This window comes from Melanaphis sacchari, unplaced genomic scaffold, assembly GCF_002803265.2.
Source record: "Melanaphis sacchari strain LSU unplaced genomic scaffold, SCAv2.0 Contig36_pilon_pilon, whole genome shotgun sequence".
NCBI lineage: Eukaryota > Metazoa > Arthropoda > Insecta > Hemiptera > Aphididae > Melanaphis > Melanaphis sacchari.
Window position 1 is genome coordinate 4,291,100 of NW_020271232.1, and position 26,970 is coordinate 4,318,069.

The 26,970-nt window shown below is 30.2% G+C and overlaps 2 protein-coding genes across 4 annotated transcripts in view; one reads left to right on the plus strand and one right to left on the minus strand.

Moving 5' to 3' along the window:
- Nucleotides 1-2,267: 2,267 nt before the first annotated feature.
- On the minus strand, nt 2,268-8,943 carry LOC112596990 (UDP-glucuronosyltransferase 2C1-like). 2 transcript variants are annotated; one of them, XM_025342883.1, is made up of 5 exons: nt 8,234-8,942; nt 7,183-8,054; nt 2,930-3,149; nt 2,644-2,863; nt 2,268-2,568 (listed from the first exon to the last, which is right to left on the minus strand). In XM_025342883.1, exons 2-5 carry the CDS (start codon nt 8,038-8,040, stop codon nt 2,295-2,297), a joined length of 1,572 nt encoding a protein of 523 aa, XP_025198668.1. In that variant the 5' UTR covers nt 8,041-8,054; nt 8,234-8,942; the 3' UTR covers nt 2,268-2,294. The 2 variants fall into 2 exon arrangements, with proteins under 2 accessions (XP_025198668.1, XP_025198670.1); XM_025342885.1 differs by having other exon boundaries at nt 7,183-8,943.
- Nucleotides 8,944-16,940: 7,997 nt separating this feature from the next.
- Nucleotides 16,941-26,970, plus strand: part of LOC112597068 (forkhead box protein N2-like) — a 46,724-nt gene continuing 36,694 nt past the window's right edge. For both annotated transcript variants that reach the window (XM_025342989.1, XM_025342990.1), the window contains exon 1: nt 16,941-17,286. The gene's annotated coding sequence lies outside the window, so the exon portion shown is untranslated. The remainder of the gene's footprint in view (nt 17,287-26,970) is intronic.

Here is a 26,970-nt window from a genome sequence, read left to right on the forward strand (position 1 = left end):
AAAGATAATCATTATTGGCTATTCTTGCAAACCAACTTTTGTACTAAAGCAAAAATACTATATAAATCGATAGCACTGTGTTTGTGAATCGTTCAATTATTGTTTTGCGAATGCTGTGATCCAACAGCTAGGTTTGAATAATGTCCTAAAGGCTAAGACAAAACGTTCTGCACATCAAGTTAGAGGTGGTAGTGTTGTGACGTGCAGCATAATGGTATGTTTAGTTTGGCAAATAAACACGACAAATATTCCATTATTTCAATGAAAACGACATCGAAATTTGATCTGAAATCGGTCGTTATGTTCTTAATGAATCGCATTTTATACATTTTATCATACAATAATTTATATCTTATCTTTTGGTTCTAACATACTTGGCATTACCAATATATTGAGTAGCTCACGATTCTCTTATCGCTAATCACCCCTGTTCGTAACATTAATGATAATATATTATGATATAATTTTAAATATGAGATGTTCTTAATAAAAAGTACTTTATTACTCACAGAAAAATAAATAATTAAATTATAAAATATCTCTCAAATAGCTGTTGATACAGTGACATGCCGTTTCGCCCAGAATCGTTATATTTATATGAAGTGAATCAACATTGATTTCAAATTTAACATATCCACCTACTCAACAACAAAATCATTTTAAATGTCGCTGTTTTTTTTTACATTTAAAATAAAATAACATATCTGCAAACCAACTTACTAAATTATACTTATCACCTTTTCGTAATAATCGTTTTTATATGTATGTAATACTATAACAATAAAACAATAAACTAAACCCAATAGCCTTTCAAATCATCACACACGTATCAATTGTTACTTGTACACTAAATATAAATATAATATAATGTACCTAGTAATTAAATAATGTATAGGTAATTCTTGAAGTATCCAAATAATAATCAGTAGCTTTCTAATATGATAGATAACCCTGATATGATAATGACATAATAATAATTTTAAATTTTATATTTTCATCCATATAGATATTAAGTACCTACGAAATAACGCACAACATATTAGTACATTTATCATTATAAATTATGAATCTTATAAACGGTGCACAGTTCACTTACAGTTATTTAAAAACAATAGTTTATTTAAAACGTAAATAGTATATTCACTATATAGCGTTATATTATTTAAAATGTCATCACCTTGAAACCTTCCAATTAATCAGGTATATTGTAGAAATATTAAACAAAAAAAAAAAAAAGAAAAGATTTTGTTCCGTGTGTTTATCACCATTCACTAGCATACAATTTACTTAACATACAATTAAAAATTGTTTAATTATAATCTACATGCATATATTTAGATAAGCAAATCATTTATCATATGATTTTTAATTGCAATATATTGTAAAATTATTGATTATTTGATTTATAATGGAATCATTTTTTTATAAAATTAAAGCCATGCAGCCCAGCTGCCTACCGAATACCAATCAATTTAGAATTAAATTAATTATTCCAACATAAGATTTAGAATTTAAAGATATATTATTTATAAAAAAAAAAATACATGAAAATGTAAAAAAAATCATTTTTAATGTAAAATAATGCAATTGTGTGCATAATTATTTAACTATTTTAGTATTAAAAAAATGTACTAATACCTAGTATAAACCTAAATCAACTTTAAATATTTCATAATAAATAATTAATAAATACATTGATTGAATCATATTAAAATACCTATTTATTTTAAAGTTAATTAAAATAGCAATAAAATAATTTTTATAATTTTAAAGGGGACATGTTTGATATTATTATTGAAAATAGGATAGACTCCATTCCAAAAACATAATGTGTACACCGTCAATACCAATAAATAAAATTAAATATAAATATACAGCGCTATCTTGTGTCAGTCTTAATCTATTAAGTTATGTTATATAACTGAATATAGATGGCGTTAAATAATACAATATAATATACACAATTAATAAATAATAATATAATATGCAGTTATCTATTTTAAGCTTTTTTAAAAAAAACTCAACTTATCAATTATTTCATACTTTATTCGTGTAATAAACTAAGATTAAACTCTTCGTTACACCAATCCTCAAACGTATACTTAAGTATAAATAATAATATAAATAAAAAAACAATTCCATTATAAATTAATAATTATAAACAACTATGTACTTTTAGTGTTACTATATTATAAAACAATAACATCTTACGAGGAAAACATTTAAAATACTTGGTGTTTATAAGCTTATTTATAAAATATGTCACATTTTAAAGACACAAACTTTTCTTAAAATTAATTCGATTTTAGTGATGGCTTAAAAATAATTTTGTTTATCAACTGCAATGTTTTCAATCCAATGTAAGAAAATGATAAAACTATTAATAATACAATTGCTATAACGTCCAATGAAAAATATTGATACCATGTTAAATTAAATGCGTGAGATCTCAAGTGCGGTGCACCTTTGTGACGAAGAACGTATTCCGTCCAATAAACAACCGATTCAGCCGGTGACATTGGTAGGTCTTTAAATCTATCAGAAATAATTTTAGCATTTTTTGAGTACCTGAAAATAATTAATATAATATTTTAAGATTTGTCAAATTCAAATAAAATGTGTCGTTTTTTTATGTCCACTTACGTTTCATTGTTAATAATTTCATTGATAGCATTTAAAAGTGTATTTTTGGATACTGAAAACAAATCCAATGACAACGCCATACCTTCATCGACCAAATTTGCTATATTTCTTGGTTGATCATAAAACAAGGGGAATCCTAGAATTGGGACACCAGCGTCCACAGCTTCGTAGATTCCTGATATACCTCCATGGCTAATAAATAACTTTACATTTGGATGCTCTATACAGTTATACGAAGTATTCCTATTTAATTTGTTGATATTATTTTAATTTAATGGTTTCATACTCAGTATATCTCGTTGGGGCAACCATTTGCTTGTCATCACGTTTTTTGGTTTATCCTTCATCTCTCCTTCATATTTCAACAATACATTTTGAGGAACTTCAGCTAATGCATCTTTAAATACATTTTGAATATACTCCGGCAATTTTGATAGTGCAATTACAGTACCAAATGTGAAGTAAATTACTCCATTTGGCGATTCCTCGATAAATTTTAAAATATCCTGTAAATTTTTCAAATAAATATTACAAAATTTTATAAAGTAAGTTTTAAGTATATCAATATTTTAAAGTGTCACAAATAGAAATTGTGTTTACTGATAGATGTATAAGATCAGTCGCGTATTTCCAGAAGGGGATTTAAGTGTTATATCTCCTTGCCATTGTTTTACAAAACTATTTTATCATATTTATGTACTTATTTAACACGTCAATAATACTAAAATACTAAAATATCCTAAGCTATAATATCATTTAAATAATGACACCATTTGCAATCGGACGTATAGTTTCCTCATAATCACACCTAATTTAACCTGGAGCCTAGAACATTGTTTTAATTATTTTATTTTATATTTTTATTATTTAATCAAATATTAATGAATATTTGAGATAAAATTTTAATACATAAATAATGCGGTAATTATAAAAATTAATAATTATAATTATTATACAAAATAAAATGTTTGTGACGTCCTCGCTCAAATAATAAATACAATTAAAAAATGTTAATAAAAATCAATTACTGTTTTCCTCGTAACCTACACGCCATATTATTACAAAAGCTCGTTACTTTATTTCCTATAGTTAAACTTCAAACACAGTTAATCGAAACAAGTAATTAATTTGAGGCCACGATACAATCACCGATTCAACAACTAAAGTAAGATTGAAAATGCAATATCATTCTTACACCTTTATACCTATACACTGCAATAGACACCCAACGAAAATTTATAGAAACTTCACTCCTCGAAAATTTGTCTTGACTACCCGACACCCGAGGTCATTTCTATATTACCACTCAAGAATCTACGAGTTACGACAACTAAAATTTACTACCAACGTGTTACCTTTTAAAATGCAATATCATGTTCTTGCAGTCGCATATCTGAGCTTAGAAGTATCTCAAATTTTATCTAAGGGAGAATTGTAATTACAATTTTTAGTACAAATCTTGATACGCGAGTCATATCTTTTTATCTATTATAATCATTTTTATTTTATACTCTATTAATTTATAAATTGTATTATTATAAATAAAATTATAATTTATAAAACAAGCCAAGATCCAACTCCCAAAAGGAAGGCCTTAATTAACCTATAGCACTCCTTAAACATTATAAATTCCAGTGTTCTTGTAGCAATATGTACAAATACAAATCCTTTAATTTTATTTTTGATAATAGTTTAATTTACCACCTTGCATTAATGTACTTATAAAATATCAATATGCCGTATAATTTTAAATTATTTCAGTAAAAACAGTAAAGTTAGGTATGCAAAAATGAATTCCAAAAAATACTTACATTATTATTTTAAAATCTAATATGTCTCGATTCCCATGCGTATTTTTTAATATTTGAATGTTTAAAATAATATACCTTTCAGGCTTTATACAGTTTCCACAGTAAAAGGGAAATAATATCAAGACTGTATTACTGTAATAATAATATAATGTGGGTCTCAGTATAGTATGGTAAATTTAAAATGTACAATTGCACCATGATAAGAGTTTTAATCTCGGCGTCCATGACGTAGTGCTGTATACAATATGCGTATGCATCACAATACAGTGTAATGTATATAAATACACACACGAAATTATTGGCTTATGATGTATAATATATTAATATATATTTAATGAGTAATAGAAATTTATTTCTAATGACACCAAGAATATATATATATATATGTGAAGATTGCTTTGATTAATTATCATACACACCCTTTTAATCTATTTGTCTCTTAAAAAATTAAATTTATGAAATCGGATGTATATAAGTTTCTAACAATAGTTAATAAAAGTCAATCATTTTTAGTTAAATTTTAACTGATTAGTAGGTAGTAGGTACGTTCAAAAACCTATTTCACATTGATCTCTTAACTCTTTTAAATATTTGATTGCTATATATTCTGAAGATATTTATTAAATAAGTATGTGATGATTGTATTCTAGCTACCTAACCATTAATTAAACAATGATTAATAGTATTTATTATTCACGAGGAGCGAACTACCAGTAAATAGGTAGTTAACTATATCAAAATATGTCTGTAGTTTATCAAAACCAATATACACTACTCCACTATACAAAACAATTTTTTCTTGTCTATGCAATATTATATCTATATACCTACTATTTTAATGATAAAAAATGTGTAAAGACGTAGATTATACAAACGTTACTGTCTATATTGCATCAGTAGCATGCCGAAATAAGTTTTTTTGAGGCAATTGCCTCAAGACAAAATGGTAGGTAGGTAAGTGGATACCAGATAATGGATTAAGTGCAATAAAAAGTTTTTAATGATAATATTTACATTATTAAATAAAAAAAAAGAAAGTAGATTAATAGCTGCGGGTGCATGAGTATTCAAATGGTATAGTTTACCTCAGGTCTGAAAATTATTCAGCGCGCTACTAAGGCATAATGTCATGTTTGCATATTTCCTGACATTCTTAAAATTATAGTCATAGTATTAAATACCAACATTCAAAGATAACTTAAGCGGGCTAATAAGTTCTATCGTCTCTATAACACGATATTAAAATTAAGTACTATTTACTGTATATTCACTAATTATTGTTAAATAAAAAACGTTAGAGTTATTTGACCATTTATAACGACTAATAATAATAATTATATATTTTATTGTTAAAAAATCAGAAGTTATCATTATTTTTACTATCAAGAGGTGTCAAAAACCATAATATATAAATAAATTATTAATATAAATGTATGACCATGGATAACCTTTTTGTAATGTTAATCTTTTTATAATTTATATAAATATCAGATTTTCATTACAAAAATATAATTATGAAATTAATATTAGGTAATAAAATATCAAATGTTTATTTTATTAAATAAAATAACGGTATAATATATTATTTTTAAATTATTTAAAACGATTTTTTTTTAATTTATATCTTGGATAAATTAATATTTTTAGATTATTACTGAAAAAAAATTTATTTTAATATAAATATATTAAGTATTATGAGAAGACGATTAAAACTTTTTAAGTACTATTATTAGAAGTATTTATACATAGAGAGATACTCTGATATGTATAAAACAGAAAGTGAAATGTTCCAATATTTATCTCTATTTGATTATAGCACATATAAATAAACGATGAAAATTTATTATTAATATTAAAAACAAGCCAGTAACTAAAACTAGCTGACTGTAATATTATATTTTTAAATTTCTTAGGAACAATGTTAAAGACACTATTCTTTATCATCTATAGGTATAGCATGAGTTATTCATTCTTCGATGCCTTATAGTTCCAATTATTTTTTGTTCAAAACTAATTTACACCTAATACTGATTTAAGCCTAAATTTTTTGTCTTATACCAGATTGTTAGGTAGTAAATAGAAAATTTTTCTTAAATCATAGTAATAGATTGAAATACCTATATGAACACAAACTACATAACAAATTTCAAAATAACCATACTAAACAATAAGGTATCCTTGAGAAATTGCATATAAAGCGAGAAATTCTTAAAACTAACAATCGTCAAACGATTTGCGTAGAATCACAAGTGTATAGTAGCGTGCACAGAGAGAGGAGAGCAGTCAAGGTTTCTGCAAATATATAATACACGCGGTTCCCGTGAACGTACAGTTTTAATTTTAAATTTTGCGCGAATTTCTTTTCCTCTCAAAATCAAAATCATATTAGGTAAGTGTCGAGAAATACGCATTTCCAGTTCTTTCTTAGCGAAAATTCTAAGATCTTCGAATACTTTCTCTTTACGAATACGATGTACCTACCTCTGTGCCCGCGAAGACGTGGACATACAAGCCTAAGTTTTTTTGAAATTCGCACGAACATTTTTCCCCCGTAAAATTACATAAAACGAAAAATACACGGAATCGACCAACAACTGCAGGTGTCACCAACAGCACTCTTCGTTTTAAAAAATTAATTTATTCCGCAGTAGAATTAAATTTTTTTTTTTTTTAATTACTGTCGTTTCTACGTATTTAAAACGACACGACTTCTATAAACGTGACTTACCGAAGGTATCGGTTCAATCGGCGGAAGGTGTATACCGCCGACCCGGATCATGTTCTGAACGACGGGCACAGATTTCTCCACGGTCAGGTCCGTATTGACGAACGTGACGGCGGGCTTACGGTAGCCGGTCTGATCGTCACCCCATTCGTACAGCCACTGTAACGCCGCCATCACTGTCCAGCCGTACGCGTTGTCCAGCCGTCTGGCCAGCGTGTCGAGCACCGCGTACCGGGCGAACAGCCGGGCCGCATACGACGGGCCGGGGCTGGTGCCCAGCACTTTGGCCTCCATCCACGAGGCCATCGGCGACGGGAACACGTACACCGCGAGCGGCGTGTCGTCGCCCAGCGCGCCGGACAGGCGGGACACGCACTCGGACGACACGAGCTCGACGACCACCATGTCGTACCGCACACCGCGGGCTGCAAAGTGACCGGCGGCCAACATCCGGTCCAACAGGTCGCACGCGCTCCGGCTGATGTCCACGGCAACGCCCACGAACCGCCACTGATCCGCGAAATTGGCGACGGCCGTGCGCACGTCCATCGCCACTTTGTCGGACACGCCGAGCCGGAACGGCAGTTCCGCGTACCCGCAACCGACGGGGCCGCCGTCACAGACGCCAGCAGTGGCTGCCGATGACGACGCGAATGGCGTGTACACGGTCACGTTGTGACCGCGGCCACCGGTGGCCATCGCCCTGACCACCGCCCGCATGAACGTCCAATGGCTCCGGGCCGGCAACGGTTCGATGGCCAGCACGTTGACGGCCGCCGTCGGAGCCGAGACCCCGCACAGCACGACGAACGCTACGCAGGCCGCGGCCGCGGCGGCGTACTGTTTCGTGACGCGTTGCATATTATCGTACCTACCTATGGGCACGAAACGTCGAAATCGTTTGTTAACGAGTGGCGTGAGAGTGCGGGTTTGATGAGGTAATTTTGTTTTTAACTTGGAGGAAGCAATGCGAAAGCAGTCCCCTCCCGGTCGTCGGTTCGAACAGAAAAAAAAATAATTTTGTTTTTAACTTAAAAATTGTTTTTGTTTTTACCTGATTTCGTGATCTATTCCATACGGAATATTTCTAACGGTTTTTGTTCGAAGACGTTTTTCGATGAACGGCGAATGAATACGGACACGAATCACTGAATTTTAGACTCGCCACGTTATTGTGATTACCGAATGTTATCTGTTTATTTAGATTAGGTCTCAACCGACTCAACCAAAGGTTACATATTGTTATATGTATTTATTATCCCACGCGTTTGTACATTTTTTACAATGATTATTCGTTTTTACTTATATTTTAAACGAACATTACATTTCTTACCGACCATTTTTATAACACTCGTTTATGCAAAATGAAATATTATATTCTCACGTAATATAAATAAAATAATTGTACTGGCCAGGAGCTGCAACGTGCGCCCGGATACCGACCTAATTTTGCGGCACACTAACACCTATAGTAAGACTGGTGATAAGCGCATATGAAACTATGATACTTATGATAACACAAAAATCTTTTAATACCTACTGTAATAATAAAAAAAAAAAAAATACTAAAAAAAAACAAATGAATGCAACTAAATATGCAACAGTACTTGTAGAAAAAAAATCACGGCGGTCGTGTTAAAACATCCGGGCAACCAACGCGGTGGCATGCGAAAACGAAACAAACATAAAATGAACAAATAATGTTGTAAAAATTACAAGATACACTCAATAAAAATAATTAAAACAACGCGATAAATGGCTATGTGTGTGTGAGACCAGCTATTCTTTCCTTGACCGTATTACCTACTTAATTTATGTTGCAGCGGCAACAATTATAAAAATAAAACTTATGATTTATTAAATCAACACGTTTTAAAGCAGTTTTATATGCATCTCTAGTTACTAAGGACACATGCAAACATAATATAATATATTAAAATGCATAATTATATATTAAAATAATACATATACGTAAAATCTAATTATTCAAAAAAAAAAAAATTGTAATAATAAAAATGTTTTTTTTTTATGTATAGTCATTAGTACAAATTAACTTACTTAACAAATAATATGTGTTCATGTATATGCGTTTTGCAGCAATATTAAATGGCTTTATTTAATATAACTAGGTGCCTATTTGCATAATATCATAAAACCCTTTTAACGTATTTATAGATACATTTTATTCATAAATATTAGAAATAGAGGAGAGTTGTATTTCAGAATATGGGAAAAATTATAATATACATATGCTATTAAAAATTTGATGTGACTGTTAGAATGATTTATCTTCAGTTATATATTTGAATAAAAAATTTACTACACTATATTATATCCCTAAATAAGTAGGACAATTGTAATTTAACGTATAATGAAGATAATACATCAAATTTAGCGTGATTTTTTGACGTACAACACGTATTTTAAATAAGAAAATTTTAAATGTTTTTAAAAAAAAAAATATTTGATACAATTTTGACTTAAAACATTCCAACGAATGGTTCATAAATTTGAATTACCTTTACGGCTTATTACATCAATAACTACGATAAGGCTACCTATAAGAGTTTTCATCTCGTCGTCAGTGCCTCAGTGCAGGAAGGATATCAAACAAGATGCTTCACCGTATACTGTACGTACATCATATACGAATACATAGCGGTCGGAGCACGGTCAAAAATATGTGTCAAAAATATCCACTCGATTCACCCACACGGGTCCGAAGGTTCTATAACGTAGTGGTAGAGCGTGTTGACGAACACTTGCAGGGGCTATCTTTTGGGTTGCCCGAGTTCGTAGGGTCGTCATTTAGAGGTCACCTCGAACACACCGCGCATACCGGTATAGGGTGCATAAAGGGCGGTGGATTTAGGTAAATATGGCTATGCAGCCATCAGTAGACAGTGTCAGCTACGAAATATCCTGTGAACACCTGTGACGCGACTACCGGGTTACTATAATTACCGAACGTGGACGTCTCGATCCTGCAGGGATACTGTAGCGGCACGCGGGCCACGGCGCAAACGGTCGAAACGCCGAGCTGGCAATCCGCGTGCGACACGTACTCGCTGCGCAGCGATTCCTTTTCAAACAGATCGTAAGTGCCGGCATCCCGTCGCAAAAATCTGCCATGGTGTCACGCATAAAACAGTCGGCAATGGCTATCGATGACACCACAGCCGGACGAAAATAGCACGTGAGCGTCCACGTCGACGGCCGTCACTGTGGCGTCCGTTCCGTCGCGCTCGCCGTCCACTGAGATACAACATTACAATTGAAGCGTTTAGTGTTGCAGCACTCTACCCGCGACTGAGTGTGTCTTGGAGGACATATAGGCACGCATCGATCCGCTAGCTCAAGCTAGCCAACGGCAGTCGTGTGTAAAACGATTTATCGTCGAAAATTATAATTTAACCCATTCGTTACAGTTACCTGTATTGAATGTCATCGGGTTCGATCTACAACTATACACGTGCAGAGTGACTTCCCGCGACTTTTCACTCTGATATCGCAATTTATTGATATTATAAATTTGTCAATTTTGAAACAACCGACAAAATATTTTATGAACTGAAACATTTTCTTTTTAGGCACGTTAATGAATTATACGTGTGAACATTGTTTAAACGCACTACCGTATTTTAAAACGATATACCAGATATCTGGTTAAATTACAAAAGACAACGTATAACCGTGGATCCGATTTTATTGTAAAATAGAATTTCACGTATAATAGGTTTAGGTGTATAAACATAATATTTTCACAACCGCGGTACCTTCATAATGATATAATGCCAGATTATTCACATTACTGGAAACATTTATAGGTGATAAACATTAAATCTATGCATGCATGATGGAAATCTAGATTATTTATCAAAGTTATTATTTAAACATATTTAACTTTAATGTATCTGATGATATAAAATTATCGTGTATTTATGTAGTCGGTAAATGTTTAAATCGGTGTAGTGCCAAAAGATAAATTTTGGAGTTCAAACCACAACAACTAATCTAAGCTAAAATAATTTGTATCTATTGTTTCCTCAATTTTCAAATCACAATAAATAATAATGGGGTATAAATTATAAGCAGTTATATTCATTTTTATGGATTTAGGTTGATACAATTTGATTATTTTTTAATATTATGATAACAATAGCTTATTTAAATTAATAAAAAATATTAATATTTTATGGCATAGCTTCTAATTGCATTTAGACAAAAATGTTAAAAATACACATGTAATTTCTAAAAATGTTTAATCAGTTATATAATTATTTTATTAAAAAGAAATCTGACAATTTAACATGCATGATATAATAAATGTCAAATGTTTCTAAGTTCATACAAAGTTTTTGTATTCAAATAGTAGCATTTATTCATGTATAAAAAGTAATAGAGGTGGTGTAAAAACATTATTAAAGAAGTCGAAATGTGAATACTAAAATTTAATATTAGATTGCCAAAAGTCTAACAATTATAATACATGAATCAAGTTTACGGCGTATGGTATAGGCATTATATGTACAATATGTACATCCTATCATTTAAATCATACATTTTTAGGCATCTACTAGAATATCTAAATATTATTTTTATTTTTGAGCAATAACAAAGTCCTGATATCAACTCATAGTTTATAAATATAGTCACGATATTATTAAAGCAATTATTCTAATTGAATTACAATAATATTTTATTTATATTTTATATGCTTAAAGAAAATATAACTTAAAAGTAAGTATATAAGTTCTGTAGTTCTGTTTATGTTTTAATAAGGATTTAAGTTTTATTTATTAATGTAAACACCCATGAGAGTTAAAGTATAGTATATGGAAATAATAAAAATTTTAATTTATACAAAAACTATTGGCATATTAAATATTACATGACATAATATAATAATAAATAATAAGATATTTTATCATATTAAAAACATTTCAATTAATTTAACTAGATACCTAAATATATTTTACAAAACTATATTATGAAATATAAATAACTTAATATGCTTTAATTTAAAATTGAAACACAATTTGAATTTATAACTAAAATATAATTACGGCTCTTGATGATGTCAATCATTATGCATTCATTACCATTAATAAAACGAAATGGACTCATGTTTTCAACAAACGTTTATCATTTCCTAACCTTAATTCCACGCAAATTGCCTTGGGAACTGCTATGGTAATTTATAGACACTGTGCTCAACATATTTAATATACAATATTATTACAACTATAAATAACACCAAGCTGCAATGAAAATGGCTGGTGCATAACAGAAGCATCAAGCATATGGTTATGAATGTTATGATATAACTGCAGTTATATTTATGCTGAATACAGAGCTGAATTAATTTTCCTAACATTTAATTTTTCCACATAAATATGAATTCTAAAAAATAATGTTAATTTTAAGTATATTATATTTCATTAAAATTACCATGTATTATTTGGGGCTACAGTTATAATACACAAATAAGTATTATTTATATTATACTCGTATAGTTGGTCTGACGAAACTGTAAAACCTTGATTACTAGACGAGTTTTAATTTTAAAAATTTATTTTTACTCATTAATAAATGTACTGTTAACTTGCAAATAAGGTATATCGTTGGTACCCTTTAATATTATAATTTATAATTTTATTACATTGTATGATAACTAATATTAAGATATCGGATTTAAAATAAGAAGACAATAAAATTAACAATGCGTACTTAGATTTAAGTATTTAATTCACAAAAAGAGTTTAATCCCATAAAAATACAAATCTTTGCATTGAATATGTGGCGCATTATAGATTACCTTGATAAAACATTTGCATAAGTTAATAATAATATAAAATAAACTTAAAAATTATATATATTTTTTTTTTTTTTTTTTATTTAAATTAGTTATTATTTCTGCGAAGACTCGTTGGTAAATTGATTGATTACATTACATCCAAGTATTCAAATTATATAAAATGTATCGTTCAATCATGTAATTAAACTATTCGTTTTTAAAACATTTTCATCATATTTTAATGTTTTTTTCTCCTGTGTCTATACTCTAAAATATATGAATTATGTAGTAAAAAGCTATATTGTAGTGGCGTCACCTCCTGTGGTTTATTGTAAAGAGCTCTTATATAGATTTTTGAGCGCCAAACATTTTTAATGCTGTTCCGCTAAAGCCATGACAACCAAAGAGTGAACGAGTAAAACAGAGAGAGAGAGAGAGGGAGAAAGAAAAAAAAGAGCGTGATTAGAAGCCATAAACTCTAAAAATAATCTAAAATAATAACAATATAATAATTTACTGTAAAAAATCGGAAATGCTTTAACAACAAGTTATATTATTAACCAATAAAACACGCGTAGCAGTAATTAATAAGATAGCTGTATTAATAAAATATTTCAACCAACCTAAAATACTCGTATTTTAAAATTCCTAATCTTATTTATGAAACAAAATAAATATTTACTGAAAGTTTCATGGTCACGTGAAGATTATTTCAAAAGTTATAAGACATTATGATGATTGGTTTTAAAAATGTATAATACTATTAATCATAATTCATATTAACTGCAAATATAGCCATTTAGTTATTCTTTCCACATTTTCAACAAATTTAAATTATGACAAACTCAAAGTACAGTATATGTAAAATTTCCAATCAATTAACTTTGGATAAAAGGGATTAGAACACATTAATAATGCTAAAAGTATTTTTAGATAAAATAAAATATAACAAATTAAAAAAGTAATATAACTTTCTTATATTCTATTTTTGATTTAACATACTAATTGCTGATTTATCTTAATATGATAAACTATTTAATATACATATATATGTTACGGTAAATGATGTTATATCAGAACTTAACGTTATTCGCCGGTTATTAACGTTATTTACCTACGAATGTGGGAATTATCGTTATTTTCTAGTGAATAACGTTAATAACCGTATGATTTGGGAAATTTTGATCTGATTATAAAATAAAAGAGGTTATTGCGGAAGATTTAAAAAAATAACCAAAGAACCAATCATCAAAGAAGACAAAATCGGAAATTAAATCATAGAAATCGCAGAAAAAAATTCGGAACTTGGTACTTAAATATTTTTTAATTATTTAACGATAAATTTCCGAATTTTAAATATAACAAAAATAAAACTAAAATATAAATATTTAAAAATTATTTTAAATATTATTTTGATGATTGTCAAGAAAATATTTGTATTGCATGTAAAAATTCAAAAAAAAATTTAGAAAAACAAGGAGAGGAAATGATGAAATTTTCTAAAGAAAAGTTTCCTCAGCTTGAAATAGGCTTAACTGTATGTGTATTTATACCAAACGTTGATAGAGCACGTGGTTCTATGTAAAATATACTATCAGTTGTCACTCAAGTTGAACATGATTTATACAAACTCTGTAAGTTAATTCTTAATGAAAAAATATACTATTAAAATTAAAATTTGTTTTATTATTTTATAAATACGGAATATAGTTTTCTAAAAATATTATTTCACATGCCAAAAATAGCTGTTTGCAAATAAAATCTATTAGACATGGACAATGTGATAAAATTAGCAGATGGTAGACAGTTGACACTGAGGGAAGTAGCTAGTAATAATTCGGTTGCGAGCCCTCGAAGGTACCAGCGTTGTCATTGCAAGACTAGTTGTAATAATAATAAGCATTGTGCCTACCTTGGGGCTGAAAAATTATGTTATATTAAATGTCATGGGAGTAAAACTTGTAAAAATAAATAAAAAATAATAATGCATTTATTCTATTTTTAAAAATATCTGGGTACTTACATAATTTTTCAAATTGTAGTATTTGAGATTCATGCGCTTATCTGATTTATAACATCAATTACCTGTGTATTTGGTCATTAACGTAATTATCCAGTTAAATAACGTTAATAACCGGTGAATAACGTTAATTTCCATTTAACATCATTTACCGTAACATATATATCATATGACACGTGAAACAGTTAGAGCCATGATAAATAGTAATATTAACATGTCATAGTTACATAGGTACTTGCTTGTTGTAGTATTGACATGTTGACATTATGACATTGTATACGAAATTCACAAACATTAACTCGCACAAATATTCATATTTTACTTCTCACACGATTTCTTTATAAAAACAATTAAAAGTTGCCTATCCATAACTCCTTAAAACTCGTTTTCAGTCCTTTATGAATCTAAAACGTTTTGAAAACAATAAAAATACATTTTATTAGATTGGCTTTAAAGTATTTACTGGTTGTAAAATTATTAATTTTGCTCTAACTAAAATTGTAAGTATTTTTAGTCAGTATTAATAATTATTAAAATTGCAAAGACCAAAATTAATAATAAGTTTAACAAAAAAAATAATCAATAACAAATTCATGCTGTGGTTACAAAATTAATTTTTACAGGTTTAGAAAATCATACATATATTTTTCATCGCTTGTGCCATCACGAAAACGTAATTTAATTTAATCTACAACATAAATAAATATCAAAAATCAAAATTTCGAGAGGTAGCAGCCACCTATATTAATTAGGATATTCGTCACTATAGCTGTTTCAAATTGAATCATCTACCGTTAAATGCTAATATTCTAATTTAAGTTTGTTCTATTTAAAATTTACAAAAAATTTAAATCTAATGAAAAAATAATGTACCGAAATTATGATAGAAGTTACTTTAAATTTTGAGCAAAAAAAAAAAATGTATTGGTACTATGTGTGTTTGTTTTTTTGTGTCTGTTATTACGAAAGCTTGAAAATGTTATTTTGGATTACTCATTAGTCATTAATTTATCTTGCTAGAATCAAAAAAAGAAATTAAAATCAATTCATATAATTTTTATGAGCATTTTAAGATCAAATTTTTATGACATTGGATTTCCAAAAATAGAGCAATTAACAACGATTTCTTCTCAAATGATTTTGTTATTTTATTATTACTTCTTAAAAAATAATTTTCTTTGGAAACTTCAAATAAACATTTTTACTTGAATTTTCGTTTTCTAAACTAGTTTTAAGTTTTATAAAATGCTATTTTTTGGTATTTGCAATTTTGGGATTGTTTTATTTTACTTTCTATAAATGTCAGTAAAAATTATTTTTTTAAAGACGACAAAAAAATATAAAATTATAGTAACATATTTGATATTCGAAATTCAAGTCTTAATACGCAAAACTACACTAGTGTAATCAAATATAATATTAAATTAAATTAAATATTGTAATAAATTATTGTAAAATAAAACATAGAAACGTAGGTACTAATTCTAAATTCAAAGTTAGATTATTTCATCTAAACTATCGAAGTTTAATTAAAATAAAAATATTTCAGTTGTAATTTTTTACCACATTAATTTTTATATTAAAATAATATTATTATTAACATGTGAGATTTTGTTTTAATACACATCATATATTGATGACAAAAAACAAAATCGGTAATATATTTTTCACAAGTCGTATAAACATTAAACACCCATAATCATAACGATAAAAAGAGGTAAACAATTAATAACTAACAAACAGTGATTGTCCAGTTTTTTTAACTAAGGAATTTCATTATCGGAATTTATAGTGACGTTTGGCGTCCATGTGTCCGAAACGGTGTGCTGGTGGGGGCTTATGTTTGTGCGGAGGACGCAAATGAGTGGGGGTGAAGCCGTGACGTCATAAAGTTTGTTAAACAGTCCATCCCGTTGCCAACTTCGGTCGGTACTCGGTATACAGACCGTCAGCTGGTACCCACGCACGCACAGTGTCAGTCTCGCCGTAGTCGTCATTTCGCGTTGGTCTTCCCGACGTACACTCCGCCGGAGTTCCGGTCGAGTTATACCCTTTTTTTTTTCAAACCAAAAAGTAAAATCTGTGATTTATAAATTTTCAAAATTTTGGCTAGTGCGAGTGATTTGGCCACAGTTACAGAAATTTGTTAACGTGAATTAATTACGCGAGTTGTTATAATTGGTTGTTTTTTTTTTTTATTTCACCTTCTGTTGCACCGTCTAAATCCATACGTAATGTTTACGTAACCATGGTAGATAAATAGATTGGTCAGATCGTCAGAAATCTCGAGGTAATGAATTTGAAAATACAGTTTGTTTATTTTGCATGAACTTTAATCGGAGATTACCTATTTCTATATATATACACACATGTATTAACATAAACGTCTCCTAGTTTATAATCATTAAACGGTATTTACTAGGTACTTATTAGCTATTGGAAAAATATATTTTAAATTTCAAAAATATTGGAACTCGGTTTACTTACACATATTTTTATATACCATTTAATAAATAAATGAGCGTTTAAACATATTTACTTCAATTTCGAAATATATTTGTTAGCATAGGCCATACCAAAAAGTTATAACTATCGTCTATCGCCAAAATTATAGTTAGGTAAGTTTATAATTTATTTAAATACAATAATTACCTACACAATTTACATACTTATTACCCATAATTGTGCATACAGACATCCAATTGGTTTTTACTAACCAAACATAGTCTTTAGTTTTGCATGCGTTCATTCTACGGATATAAAATTATATTGTTTAGCTTCATATTATTAAATAACATTTGTAAGACTACGGTCAAATGTAATGTAATACCATTACGATATTTATAATGCGAGAGATGACCTTTCAGCCAGAACCACATGTATATAGAACTCCATATCTGGTCATGGTTGTTCGATAAATAAAGAATCGTTTACAGTTTACACAGTATTTCAAATATCATCTCACTTTATTATCTATAGGTCCTTATCCTTGACTCATAAATACAACTAGCGAATTAAGAAAATAATGTTTTATGATTCATAAAACATGGAGTTCAACCCCTGCGTTGAACACGTGTTCGTCATCATATTTATTTTGTGATGATGTTTATTTTTAATTACAAACAGCTATACAAACGGTAAAAAATTATCCTAAAACCGTGATAGTAAAATGAATTCTATTCGATTTTAAATTTAGCATATAACGTGTCTAGTATATTATATGTATTTATATAATAATATAGTAGTTAAACGTTAAATGATACATTTAATAGAATTTTACAATAGATTTAATATAAAACGTATTTAATAATTTTTACGTTTTTATTTTTTATTGATATAGCAGTTATACAAAAAAAAATCTGTTTAGTTTACCCAACCATAATATGCTGTTGAGTAGTTGTCCCCACCCTAAGCCTCTTATACTCCGTCATAATAATATTATACATTTACCATGTACAAAAATGTACCAACTACCTACTCTAATCACTAACACACAGTCCACGTTTACTTGCGCGTGTAACTATAGAATTGTAGGCGATACATACAATTCAACGATCAGCCAAAGATCGTAAGTGTTTTTAATCAAATGTATTCTATTCTGCCCGATGACCCACATCGAGCTCACTCAACTAGAACGACGTTCTGCTAACATTTTCTCCGCATAATATAGGAAATTGGACTACATTAAAGAATACAATAACCTACACAGACTTCTTTTTATATAAATAAAAACCAAACCCATGTCTATTCGTTCCATTATTCCATAGGCCGTTCCCGCTCTACTTTTTCGATTTACTCTGTTATAACTTATAAGTAACGGACAGACACAACTATTGAACTACATTATAATCGTTTAATATATTTAGTTCGATTAGGTTACTACTGGTATAATTGATGGTGAAAAATAAATCAATACATTTTTAGTATTTTTTCAATGTAGTATTACTTTTAATCTGTAATATTTAATGATCACTGATAATTTATATGTTTATAAATAACACATTTCGATAGAAATTAGTTTCTATTAACTTCATTTAATTATTTTATACGACTATAAGATACGTTTATTCTTTTAATATGTACATTAACAACACTGATTATGTTTCAAAATTGAGCAAAATAAGTAAATATTATAATTGAAAAATTGAATGGAATTTGAAATTCTTGGAGAAAATTTTTTTATACACTTCGATTGTTTGGTTTAGTATGGTATGCCATTCTCTAATAGAACTCGTGGCCGCATTATTGGCCGGCGACGTCATCATCGAGCGCGTCCGAGAACGTGGGCCGTTACCCTGCCAACGGCATCGTATACCGTCACCGGGGCAACGGCTATGGTGTTGCCCTGTGCGACCGATAGAGTGCCACCACGAGTGTTGGACTTGAGACGGAGTAAATAAAAAATAAAAGAAGAAAAAAAGAAACAATTGGTATTCATAAAACTTATAAGAATAGAAAAATATGAAACTATTTGACTTGATCTATGTTACCCGAGACAAAACTGCTATATTAGACATACATACAATTTAATTTAATAAGGTAGTTTAAAATAGGATACATTTTCAAGATTATAAGTAAAGTTTGTACTTGGGGCGTAAGATTTTTAATTTTCAACTCATTGGCCATGGCCCGATTCGTTTTATTCTCGTTGTTATATAGGCACTTTGCGAGCATTATGGAATCTCGTTATTTATTTGTATATGAAAACTAAACTAGTTTTTCCTGATTAAATTCTTATGTCTAATTCTGTATTAATTTTATCATCTTAAATCATGGCTTTGATATTTAAGTCATTAACTGCAACTAATTTTATTGATGTTTAATGTGCACAAAATTGTAATTCATAATTTTTAACATAGCCTAACAAAACAAAATTTCATTTTAACTTTTAACAGTTTAGTCATCGTTAAAACGTAAAATATAATATAACCTGTCATGGCACTCGGAACGGTTTTTACTTTATCGTCGTCACACATATTAGGTCGCGGTCAAATGACGCGTCTTATTTGAAATAATTTTTAACGTAGGTACTGTTTTAGTGCTTTGAAAATGTTTTAATTAGACATAAATATATGATACTAAGCTATATTATTTCATATTTTATTACTATATTAGCTTATAATTATTAATAATAAATAATATACCAATAATATATTATTTACAATTATATAATATAGGTATTTGTTAAGTATTATCTACTTTACATTTTTGCATACATGATTTAATAAACACAAATATTTTAATCATCTCTTTAATGCAATACGTTTTGGGGTATTCGGAGCGTGAGCATGTGACGGACACACACTTGCGCAACAATCATATTATCCAAACTTGTTTATCAGAATACTACGTTCGAATCGGTTGCGCTGTAAACCAAATTAGACACACTTGCGCAGATACTACTTACATCTTACATTTTAACGCTCAAAATATATTATGCTACCAGCCGGCTATAACGATAGTACATAATAATACATGATATTAAAGTGTTATGGACTATAACTTAAAGTGTTCCACAAAAATTCGAGTGCGCGTAAAAAGTTGGAAAATTATTCATTAGGAACCGTATTTTTGTTGAAAAATATCCCATTGGAAACATCACATATATTGTTGGAATTGCTTTTTTATTGAAACATATATATTACTTTGGAATCAAAATCCGTTTGAAATATATTATGTCAGAAACATAATTGTATGGAAAATATTCTGTTTGAAACATATGTTATTGGGACTGGGATAAACTGAACAATACTTCGTCTGATTCGTACTTCTTACAAACTTATTTTCATGAAAAATCATTCTTTAGAAATGTACCTATATTATTGGATTACGGAATACGATTCCGAATAAATAATTTTCCGATCAAGTACATTTCTAAGCTTTTTCTGAGTTTTAAATACACACGATTTCAAAATAATAATTGCCTAGTAGATTAATTTCCAAACCCATAAGTATTTAATCAAATTGATATTTTTCTGTCAGAATATATTTCTAAATCAATTGCTATAGATAAATACAATGCAGAAAAAGTATTCCCTTAATTTTTATGTTTCGACTAATTAAATTTTCAACTATACTTAATAATAATAGGTATCGCCCTCGTATAGGAAACACACCTTGATTGTTTTACTAGAGTTTAGGACTAAACCTACCCCTAATAATATGTAAATAAAGTAAATTATATATTTTGAAACGAAGTCGTTGTAGTAAGCGTAGGTTAGAAGTTAGAAATGTCTATTCTTGAAAATTCACGAGGCACCTGTGGTGAATATATAGATAACTTGGTATAACCTACCTTGACTATCGTCGCCCGATGCATAATTTTTGGGAAATTGTTTATCGTCCAGAAGTGATTAAGACTCGTTCGCTGTTGCACTAAACTTTTATGTAGGTGATACGAATTAGCGAACGTCAGTTTGAAAACAATTAATAAAAGATCGCAATGTATATTATGTGACCATATTTCGTCACGTCGCATAACACACAACGATTTTGCGAAAAAAAAAGAAATAAATTAACATGAAAAATGTTGCGATTTGTGCATGAGACGGAGACGGACGTGACAACCATTTTATACTGAACTAACTGTTAACTGTTAATATAATCGTGGTTACCCTTACGTTACCACTACCGTAAATAACTATTGTGTTATTACCGCGGTCAGACCGTGCAGATTTGTGACCTCACAGAATTTCACTAATAAATATTTTGGTAATAAATTTCCAAACATTTTTGTCAGTGAATCTCATAGACTCATAGTGAGCTTCTATTTAAGCTTGTGATCCACCGTTTACTGCAGGTAACCACGGTAAGCTCAGCAATGGCGATCGCTGGTACATGTCATCATTCATATTTCTTACGGTATAGACTAATAATTATTATTCGAGACTAATAAATTCGGAGTAACTGTGATATTTTCTGTTGGTCGTCAACAACTGTCGTTCGTTCACTATAATTTTCGATTGAATCGTCTTTTAGTCATCGTCCGCAAGTGCAGTATCACGACGAGTTCCGGCTGTGGATTTTAACTTTGCTGGCTACAACTAAAATTCCGACGAAACGAATCTTAAACTTAGTAAATCACCTACGCATTGGTTCATAAAGGTAGAAATGATAGAATGCACATCCGTAAGTAGTAACCTATATTATACTCAGCTGTTCTTTGTATAGTTATATAGGAATGGAAACAGTTTCTTAAGATTTTACGACACTTAAATTATTATGATTGTTTGTTCTTCCTGTAGATGTGTAATACGTTTATATATGTAATATAAGTGCTAATAGGTAATGTGTATACTGTTAAGTTAATAAGATTCAAGTAAAACCTTAACATTTTGGTATGAATTAAAAATATTAAGTATCATTGTGTACATTATCATTGCTTTATTTTGTTTATTATACATATAAATATAAATATTTGTATTTATTTATTCTAAAAAAAAGGTAATAGACTCCATTAAAAATATTGAACCCCTCTAAAATTATTTTAAGACGATAAGACGGTGATAAAAATGTAAGTTTATCGCTTAATATAGGTACTTTAATCAAACAACACTAACAGAGATATTATACGCATGATTATTTTTTGTGTATTAACTGTTATAAAATATTTCAGTGTATGTTGTATTGCACTTGAAAATACATAGCAATACGGTTTAATAACAAGTATTCCCTGTGTTATGCGAAAAAATATATTATATTAAATAAAATATAATTAAACATCGCTGTGAATTTAAAAAACTGCAAACTGCAAACTCTCCCGTACAGGTCATTTCAAACAAATCGCAGTTTTTCAATATGTGATTTTTTTTTTCCCCCAACTGAATCTAAACGCGTGTATTGCCCTATTTCGATGTTCGGGGGGAATGAAATAAAACGAGAAAACGAGAAAAAAACACGTTGAACGACCGCGTCGGCCAGGTCGTCGGACGCGAACGTCGTCCATAGAAATGTATGAAAACTCGTTATCCCACCGGGTTCTTGCTTTAAGGCAAGCCCGGTGAATATTATTATTATTGTTATTATTATTATTATTATTATTATGCGGCTACAGCTGATTCGTTCGGTCGACTCTCGGCACGGGGCACACCGCACACGACACCACTTCGACGGCCGCAGCAGTGGCGGCGGCGGCGGCTACGGCTACAATGTTTAACCTTACGGATGCTGATTCCGTGTACACTTGTACGATATAATGATTATCGTGCATTCGTGCTACAAGTTACAATATTATCGACGCGCAATAAACCGATCGTCAAGGATGTGATTTCGCCGCCGACCGCGTGTCGTGTTTGGTGTGTACTACTCGGCGGCGGCGTCGTCGTCGCAGTGGTGGCATATTTTAACAACGGTGCCAAGGTCGTCTTATAGTCGTCGCCGCCGCCGCCGCTGCGTATATTATAATGTCAGCTACAAACACTGCGCCGTGATGCGATGCGCGTTTGATACAAAAAATTCTGATGTCGTAGTGCGAGTCTCAGTCGCAGTGTGTTATTTATTTTGTTTTTCTTCGGAGCACCGGCACAGCGGCACACGAGAGAGAGAGAGAGAAAACTGTTTTCGCACATTATTGTCAAGCGGAGGCGTCAACCGCACTACGGTGGCGTAACTGCGGATTAGTATTGCCCTCGAATCTCGATAACCGAACGTGTTCGATTCGTTGTTTCCCGTAATAATTATAATGACGACGACGACGACAATAATTAACAATAACGTCTACAAGTGCACTCTGAAAAATTTTCGAGTTAGGCGGCGGCGGCGCGTGGGCTCTTTAGCCGTTCTGCTCGTGCTGCTCACCACTAAATTTATTTTGGGTGGCATCATACGTCGAGAGAATCTCGTCTTGCGTCCACTGACGGCGGACGGCGGCGTCGACAGTGACAACCGTATTGCTTTTATTATTTTTTATTGCAGTAACAAGCGATAACACGTGTACGACAATTAAGTTAAGAACGCGTTCGGCATGAAAATAAATACGAAATATCTTTACGATACGTAGTTATACTTACGCGCGCGCATTTTCAAGACGATGTTGCGTTACAAACTTAACGGACCAATCGCTGTACCATATAATCGACGACCATATAATATTATGATCATGAATAATATTATGTACAGCTATGAAGTTACGTGTCGTTGACCCCGTCGGCCACCAAAACGGCACACTACACCAATACACACACTATGCTATAATATAATAATCTATATATTATCGTCATCGTGTGCATAATATCATAACATCAAGTCAGTCACACTTGTCTCTACATGTTCACGCCAGCTCGTGTGCCCCAGTGCTCTATCCCTCTGGCCGCCGACGTTGCGTTTTTGTTAATGCCGCTTCGTTAACACCAACACAAAACTCGACACTATAGGGACGTCAAAGAACAAGTGTCACACTTCTGTGTGTATAATATATCGTATGATTAACATAATATTTGAAACCCTGTGCAGTTTTGGACACGCCCGTTTGAGATTTCTAACAATTTATTCATTAGCGATCGCTTATATAATGGTAAAAATAATGAAATAAATGCTCAAAATATTGTTAATATTACCCGTCATGTATGCCACGACTAGACGAGGTGTGTGGAATTAATCGTTAGTTCGTAGCCAAAAACGTTGTCGTCCGAAAACGCCGTTTTCTATAATAATCATATCATTTTGAAATGTTCAATGCGGATAATTTTATGTGTGTGTGTCGTAAATTTATCTCTTTTCATTATTAGTGTTCGATATTCAGTGCCGGATTTAGAACAGGACCCGCCCCAAGCCCTTTTAAATATGTCACCCCTACCACAAGAAAAAAACGTAGTATTTATTTATCAAATTCGTGGATTTACTTTTATGTTTTTTAAATATACATATTCAATATTAATACATAATATTAATTTACGCAGTTACGTAAATGCATAAAATATTTATATGATTTTTTTTTCAATTCTTACAAATTCTTTTTAAGTATGTAAATACTTACTTTGACTTGTATATCATGTTCGAGTAATGTCTCCTTAAATAGGCTAAAAATTGTATTTTCTACCGAACTCACTATTTCATAACTAGTCGATAGATATTTTCGATTTTCAGAGTTATACATAAAGTTTGATTATTAGCACACATCTAACAATTTTATTAGGGACATAAAATTAAGTTGGTATACCTACCTAGCTATAATTATTTTAGCCTGTATGTTTTCTTTTTTTCCTTTATTACATACCTATAATATAGATATATGATATGATGTTTATCATATTTAAAATAAGTGCAAGTAATGTGTTGTATTAAATATAGTTAAGACTTGGGATTCTTGAGTTAAAAACCATTCATTGATGGGATTTCATGATGTTAAATGATTGATATTAGACATTAGTCTTAAAAGAAGGTTACGACACAATTAGTGTAATTACGTATTTTAAGGAGTCATCTGAGATACTATAAATAGTAGTGAAGGTGTAATTTTTAAGTGTGTTTTAGGTTCTATTATTTTCCAAAATAAACTTGAACAACCTATAGGCTATGTTATCTGTTGCTACCTCATAGAGATATGAAGACACGAACTTTATGCGCATTAAAATTTTAATTCTTTAGTATCTACATTCTATATCTTCTTTGAAAATGTTATATTATTAATAATTGTTTCAAACACCAATTGCACTGACTTAGGCAGTGGCGGACTGGACGACCGGGATACCGGGAAATTTCCCGGTGGGCCGCTGCTCGTATAAAATATATATTTATTAATATTATTATTGTGAAATTATAAATTAAAATATTATCTAATAAGTATGTTATATTATTAAACTTAAAAACCCAGATTTCTGATTATTGCGGGACTGGCTCGTGTTCGGCCGGTCCGGGCTTGCTGACAACTTATTGTTACAAGTTTAAAAATAGAATCGAAAATAGTTATTACATGGGCCGTTATAGGCGAATAGGCGATGGATAGGCGATAACAAATAAAATAATAATTGTTATTATCGCGCTGTCGCAACTCGCAATAACATCACATTACACATTTTATATTATATTTTATTTTCGTTTTTCACTGTTTAGTGTTTTAAGTGTTAATAGTGTGAATACTGATGAGGTTTTATTCATTGTTTTAAATATTATTTATTAACGTTTTAATTGTTTACTATTCAGTATTCATATTTTATATTTTACGATTTTCAATAATGAGTGAAGAACAAAAAGCAATAGTTAACAAAAGGAAAGGTGGTGCAGAAAAAGCAAGAGATAAAAACAAAAAGCTGTTGTTGGCCTCAGCAAAACAGTGTTTGACACTAGATGAACTATTTAAACCACAAAAACAATCTCTAAATAAAAAGGTAGGTAAAATAAAATGTATTTATTATGCTGTTTAGACATTTAGTTAATAAGCAATAACTAATGTTATAATTTTAGATTCTGAACGAAGTGATGAATGTATTGATTTTACTATGATGTGTGTTTTTTTTTTTTTTTTGCGTCTAACGACAACATTTGGAGCAGTAATAATGCTCCGATTTTTGACTTCAGCCCCTCTTTGAATAGGAAAATTCATCTAGTTGGTACTTTGGGGGGGTCAAAAGTAAAATTTTCAAATAGTTTTTAAAAAAATCGAGAAAAACAAAAAAAAAAGTGACAGAAAAACGACAATTTTACGAAAAACCATTTTTCGATAAAATCGATTTTTTGATTTTGCTGTAACTCAAAAACGAATCATTGTAAATACTTGAAATTTTCACCAAATGTTTATATTATGGTTATCTCTTTACAGTTAAATTTTCAAAATATTTTGACTATTTTTAAGCTACTTATAGACAATTGAAATTTTCGACTTTTCTAAGTTTTTTTTCTTCAAATGCCGATAAAAATTTTTTGGGTGGCCAGAAAATCTTAAAAATTTAATACAAGGTTTCTTATAAGTTTTTCTTAAAGTGATAAATAGAAATCCGAAATCGTTATTCACAATTTTTTTTTATAAGTGCTTAAAGTT

Excerpts from the sequence above, each read along its gene's own strand:
- LOC112596990 (XM_025342885.1), bottom strand. The coding sequence starts at position 8,040 with ATGCAACGCGTCACGAAACAGTACGCCGCCGCGGCCGCGGCCTGCGTA. Across the intron at positions 3,150-7,182 it reads CGATTGAACCGATACCTTCG|GATATTTTAAAATTTATCGA; the intron begins GTAAGTCACGTT and ends AAAAATTTACAG. Across the intron at positions 2,569-2,643 it reads GAAATTATTAACAATGAAAC|GTACTCAAAAAATGCTAAAA; the intron begins GTAAGTGGACAT and ends AATTATTTTCAG.